We start from the raw sequence: 6,859 nt of genomic DNA, 5'->3' as shown, positions 1-6,859 counted from the left end.
GCACTGTATGTTGGGTGGATAGTTCAGAATTGTGCTTTGTTGCACTGTATGGGCAGTGGTGGAAAAGTACCCAATTGTCAAAAGTATAGATACCTTAATAGAAAGTCACTCAGTAAAATACTACTTCAGTAAAAAAGTAGTATTTAGTTCTAAATATACTGAAGTATCAAAAGTAAATATAATTGCTAAAATATACTTAAGTATCAAAAGTAAAAGTACATTTTAAATTCCTTATTTTAAGCAAAGCAGACGGAACCATTTTCTTCTTTTAAAAATGTGCAGTAAGCCAGGGGTATACTCCAACACTCAGACATTTACAAGCGATGCATTTGTGTTTAGTGAGTGCCAGATCAGAGGTAGCAAGGATACCCACGTTCTCTTGATAAATGAGTGAATTAGACCATTTTCCTGTCCCGCTAAGCATTCAACATGTAACGAGTACTTTTGGGTGTCAGGGAAAATGTATGAAGTAAAAAGTACATTATTTTCTTTAGGAATGTAGTGAAGTAAAAGTTCTCAAAAATAGAAATAGTAAAGTACACATTTCCCAAAAACCTACTAGTACTTTCAATATTTAGTTAAGTACTTTATACCACTGTGTATGGGATGGTAGTTCAGAATCATGCTTTGTTGCATTGTGGGTAGTTCAGAACAAAGAGTGGTACAGTTTATCTGGGCTATATGTCTGGATGGTTTTCTAAGCAAGCAACATTTCATAGTGATTCTATCATAGTTTGATTATATCCAAAGCATTTGCTTAATTAATAATCAAAATGAACAATAACTATCCCCATAATACATATTGGGCTCTTTCAATTCCTGCCAAAAAATATAATTTGCTTTCATAATCAATTTCTACAGATATCTCTAATCCCCATTTTATTTTATTTGTTTAAATACACTTGTCTGTGTTGGTTTGTTCATCCGTTCGTCTCGCTGTGTTCATCAGTGAATGACGCTCATATGGCGCCCCTAGTGGTTAACCATGCACGACACTCATGAGCGCTCTCCTCTTTTCCTCTGTCGTATTCCATCTGCTTGGGTGAGCGAGCTCCCGAGAGAGTGTCATGGAAAGTCCACGACTCGATATAAATGAGAGGCAACCGACGGGAATAGTGTTGTGTTTCAAACAAGATTACCTGAACTATGGGACTCATCACATGTAAGTAAAAGCAATCGCTGTCCTTGACGTATTTCTATTCATTACCAATAGAATATTTATATTTTCTGTTCTGAATGAATTGTCCAATGCCAGTCAGTGATTTTAGAATATACGTTGATTTTTAAACGACAATTTAAATGAAATAACTCCTGTAATGGTACTGATATTTTTATTGTTTTATCAGGGTAACCTAATGTGTCAAAATGCTCCAGTTTATTGGCTATGTGTCAGTCTAAGACGTATATTTATGTAGTCTAATACACTTTTAACCATGTAATTTAAGACCAATACCTCTTCAAAATGTAAATGATCGGCTGCTTGCATATCAGAAGCCAGTGTACTTGTTCATTGTGTACTTAGGAACATATATATCTGAACAGAAGACAAGAAACTCAGAATTTCTTATTCTCTGTGGAAAAAACTGGACATTAATATGTTGCAGAGCTGAAGATAATAATACCGTTGATTTATCTAGTCTGTAGCATTTATTACTCGTCATGTATACATAATGTATCAGCTTTTCTCCCTCAATGTCAGTTGCCTTTAGACCTGTGTGACAATGATCTATTTTGTAGAAAACCTATGTCTATGACAGGAACACATCATCTGACTCTTCTGTCTATCTCTTGTAGGGCAGAGAAAACTCAGACCTGTCCTGCATTTGGGCTGGATTATGTTGTCATTAATCAAGACTATTAAATTGTATTTTAGCTGACACCATAAAATAATTAAGTAATATGCAATCCCAAAAATATCTGAATTAGACAGTATACAACATAAAGCCTGGAGAGATGGTCCTTCCCGATAAGAGCTCGGGGCCCAAAACGTTATTCGGGAAACGGCCCCAGAGTCTCCCCTCCCCGGCCCTGTGCTGCGCCTGTGGCCTGTGCATTATGCTTGCGGGCATCAACATCACCCTAGTGGGGGCCTTTGCTTTCGAGTCCTTCATCCCCACCAGCAACCCACCCATCGTCATTGGGCCCCTCCTCCTACTGGTGGCCCTGTCCTTTTTTGGAGCGTGCTGTGTGTGTGGGCGGCGGCCACCAACCCACAATGCCGGCAAGGCCAAGGGGGACGAGAGCTGGGGTCGGACGCGGATAGGGGCCGGTGTCACATTTGAGATGGAGACGAGCGAGCACACGCCGCAGGACACCACTGCTGTGCAGCTCAGTCCCACCAACTCTCAGAGCTCCTCCCACAAGTCTAGTAACTCCGCCCATGGGGATACCCCTGCAGTAGAGGCCTGTGAGGATGGCCCCGCCCCCAGGGCCAGTGATCTCACCAGCTCAGAGGCCTATGATATAGATGTGAGACCTGATGACCAGCTCTTGACCTCTGAGGACCAGGTCTTGACCTCTGAGGACCAGCTCTTGACCTCTGAGGACCAGCTCTTGACCTCTGAGGACCAGCTCTTGACCTCTGAGGACCAGCTCTTGACCTCTGAGGACCAGGTCTTGACCTCCGATGACCAGGTCTTGACCTCCGAGGACCAGGTCTTGACCTCTGAGGACCAGGCATTGACTGCTGATATTGAAGATAAGGGGAGCATCCAGATGACGGCACTATACAAGCCTTGCCCAACGTAGCATGGCTGTCTACTTGCTATTACATAAACTGGTACTATATATCCTGTGTGACAATGACCTGTGTGTCACTATATATTGACTTGCCTAGTTAAATAAAGGTTAAATATCCCTCTGGTACTATAAACTGGTCCTATATACCCCTCTGGTACTACAAACTGGTACTTTATACTTCTCTGTAGCCACTGGAGTCTCCGGCCAACCTGGAACTTTTCAGGCTCATTGGCAGGAATTAACTAGGCCATCATAAAAGTGATGAACGTAAAAGGTGATGTAATGAATGTTCAAAATACAAAACAAATCAATAAGTGCTACTTTGCCTGTTTTTAAATCACTGTTATAGCAGGTATTCAAATGTAACCTCGTCCACAGGCATAATTGCTACCGCATATACGGAGCCGGATGGAGGACGAGATTAATTCATACGTGAACGAGGTGTTGACTAGATTATCTCAGATATTATGAGAGCAAATTCTGTCAGTCAGTCTCAACTTATTGTAAGTTAAACACTGCATCTCAAATGGCACCCTATTCCCTACATAGTGCACTATTTTTGACAAGGGCCCATAGGGTTTTGGTTAAAAGGAGTGCACTATAAAAGGAAAGAGGGAATGCAAACAATTTGAGAGAAGATGAAGAAGAGGAGAACTAAGCCTCTGATCTGGTGTAGATTGGTCTCCCTGTCTGGCTGTCTGGCTGTCTGGCTGAGCTCAGTCATCAATGTTAGAATAAATACTGTTAATCTTGTTGGGATGACTCAGATGGTTTACTCAGATCTGGGGACTGTGGGAGGGATGCGGGCTTCATTTACAGCCAAACCGCCTTTAGTGAGGATACAGCTCATATGAAGTACAGTTCAAGTCCACATGTATCACTATAAATCATCACTATAAGTCTAATAAATAACTGTGTTTATTTACTGAAAATAACTCCGATCCAGTTGTGACTTCATGACGTGTGCCAAAAGTTCCATCCCTCCTGAACATCCTGAAATTCCAGGCATTTTCAAACAGCGCTTACACAAAAATCTTTTTCACAATTTCATAGTGTTATTTCAACCTCATAATGTGGAAATATAATTTAACTTCACTGCCCCTTTAAAGCATAAAAAAAACTGTTCACCCAAATAACAAAATTACATGTACTTTCCTTACATATGACTGCTTTAGCCTGTGACTGCTGTCATTTTCTTTGGCTCTTTGTACTGACTACAAGTGTTGCATTGTAATATTAATCTATAGTACAGCGTAAACATATCTGTCCTTTCTATTTTATTCTTATATGCTAGGATGAAGGAAAGATGTTAGGTGTGGATTTTGTCAATCCACAACAAACGAAATCATGACACGAGGGTTAAAGTACCAAAACCAATTGTGAACCAACAATATACATTTGGGGGTATGTCGAAACACACGTTAAACATTCATGGACATTTAGCTAGCTTGCTATTGCTAGCTAATTTGTCCTGGGAGATGAACATTGGGTTGTTATTTTACTTGAAATGCATATGGTCCTTTTATTTTTACTGAATCTTTGTAGAAGTCCTAGACCATTGATCATATCATGACTCTGTACTCCTGCTTCCTGTTTACAAGAAGAAACTAAAACAGGAAGTACCTGTGTCTCGCTCCGTTTAGAAATGGTCATCAGAATCCGAGGTTATGCTATAGGACTGCTTTGCTAGCACTGATTGGAATATGTTCCGAGACTCCGCCGAAAACATCGACAAGTTAACCACCTCTGTCACCAGCTTCATAAGGAAATGCATCACGAACGTTTTCCTTACAGTGAAGGTTCGCCGCTTCCCTAATCAAAAGTAAGACCAAGGAGCTGATTGTGGACTGCAGAAAATGGGGGGGTGGGGGGTCTGCAGTGGAGCGGGTCGAGAGCTTCAAGTTCCTCGGTGTCCAAATCACTAAGGATTTAAAATGGTCCATTCACACGCGTACAGTCTTAAAGAAGGCGCGACAGAGCCTCTTCCCTCTCAGGAAGTTGAAAAGATTTGGCATGGGCCCTCAAATCCTCAAAAAATTCTGCAGCTGCACCACTGAGAGCATCTTGACTGGCTGCATCAATGCTTAATATGGCAACAGCAATGCTACAGAGGGTGGTGAGGACAGCCCAGTACATCACTGGGGCCAAACTCCCTGTCATGCAGGACCTCTATATCAGGCGGTGTGAAAAGAAGGCCCGGAAAATCGTTAAAGTCTCTAACCACCCAAGCCATAGACTGTTCTCTCTGCTTCCGCACGGCAAGCGGTATCGGTGCATCAAGTCTGACACCAACAAGCTCCTGACCAGCTTCTATCCCCAAGCCATAAGACTGCTGAATAGCTAACAGAATGGCTACACAGACTATCTGAGTTGACCCTTGAATTTTTAGTTTTTACTGTCTCTATGCACACTCACAGGATTCTACATATGCACACACACTGACACTCCAACACACACATAACTTATACTGACACTATATGTAACAGTGTAGGTTCCGTCCCCTTCTTCGCCCCAACCTGGGCTCGAACCAGGGACCCTTGCACACATCAACAACTGACACCCACGAAGCATCGTTACCCATCGCGCCACAAAAGCCGTGGCCCTTGCAACGCAAGGGGAACAACCACTTCAGGTCTCAGAGCGAGTGACGTCACCGATTGAAACACTATTAGCGCGCACCACCGCTAACTAACTAGCCATTTCACATCGGTTACACTCACCCCCCTTTTGACCTCCTCCTTTTCCGCAGCAACCAATGATCCGGGTCACGGCACCAATGTAACAGTGTAGGTTCCGTCCCTCTCTTCACCCCAACCCGGGCTCAAACCAGGGACCCTTGTACACATCAACAACTGACACCCACGAAGCATCGTTACCCATCGCGCCACTAAAGCCACGGCCCTTGCAACGCAAGGGGAACAACCACTTCAGGTCTCAGAGCGAGTGACGTCACCGATTGAAACGCTATTAGCGCGCACCACCGCTAACTAACTAGCCATTTCACATCGGTTACATATACACACAATACAATCAAAATGTACGCTGCTGCTACTCTGTTTATCATATATCCTGATGCATAGTCACCTTACCCCATACATACAGTATCTACCTCTATCACTCCATGCACATAAATATGGTATTAGAACTGACCCTGTATATACAGTGGGGGAAAAAAGTATTTGATCCCCTGCTGATTTTGTACGTTTGCCCACTGACAAAGAAAGGATCAGTCTATAATTTTAATGGTAGGTTTATTTGAACAGTGAGAGACAGAATAACAACAAAAATATCCAGAAAAACACATGTCAGAAATGTTATAAATTGATTTGCATTTTAATGAGGGAAATAAGTATTTGACCCCCTCTCAATCAGAAAGATTTCTGGCTCCCAGGTGTCTTTTATACAGGTAACGAGCTGAGATTAGGAGCACACTCTTAAAGGGAGTGCTCCTAATCTCAGTTTGTTACCTGTAAAAAAGACACCTGTCCACAGAAGCAATCAATCAATCAGATTCCAAACTCTCCACCATGGCCAAGACCAAAGAGCTCTCCAAGGATGTCAGGGACAGATTGTAGACCTACACAAGGCTGGAATGGGCTACAAGACCATCACCAAGCAGCTTGGTGAGAAGGTGACAACATTTGGTGCGATTATTCGCAAATGGAAGAAACACAAAATAACTGTCAATCTCCCTCGACCTGGGGCTCCATGCAAGATCTCACCCCGTGGAGTTGCAATGATCATGAGAACGGTGAGGAATCAGCCCAGAACTACACGGGAGGATCTTGTCAATGATCACAAGGCAGCTGCGACCAAAGTCACCAAGAAAACAATTGGTAACACACTACGTCATGAAGGACTGAAATCCTGCAGCGCCCGCAAGGTCCCCCTGCTCAAGAATACATATACATACCGTCTGAAGTTTGCCAATGAACATCTGAATGACTCAGAGGACAACTGGTGAAAGTGTTGTGGTCAGATAAGACCAAAATGGAGCTCTTTGACATTAACTCAACTCGCCGTGTTTGGAAGAGGAGGAATGCTGCCTATGACCCCAAGAACACCATCTCCACCGTCAAACATGGAGGTGGAAACATTATGCTTTGGGGGTGTTTTTCTG

General features: G+C 42.9%; 1 protein-coding gene across 1 annotated transcript; it reads left to right on the top strand.

The window, feature by feature from the left end:
- Window positions 1-618: 618 nt before the first annotated feature.
- LOC106574027 (transmembrane protein 275) lies at window positions 619-3,605 on the top strand. The gene is made up of 2 exons (XM_014149537.2): window positions 619-1,162; window positions 1,795-3,605. Exon 2 carries the CDS (start codon window positions 1,954-1,956, stop codon window positions 2,746-2,748), a length of 795 nt encoding a protein of 264 aa, XP_014005012.1. The 5' UTR covers window positions 619-1,162; window positions 1,795-1,953; the 3' UTR covers window positions 2,749-3,605.
- Window positions 3,606-6,859: the final 3,254 nt, after the last annotated feature.

This window comes from Salmo salar, chromosome ssa16 (genome assembly GCF_905237065.1).
Source record: "Salmo salar chromosome ssa16, Ssal_v3.1, whole genome shotgun sequence".
In the NCBI taxonomy this organism is placed as follows: Eukaryota; Metazoa; Chordata; class Actinopteri; order Salmoniformes; family Salmonidae; genus Salmo; species Salmo salar.
This window is presented reverse-complemented; position numbering and strand designations above follow the sequence as displayed.

What these genes read in the sequence shown, in the direction of transcription:
- LOC106574027 (XM_014149537.2), top strand. Translation starts at nt 1,954, where the DNA reads ATGGTCCTTCCCGATAAGAGCTCGGGGCCCAAAACGTTATTCGGGAAA.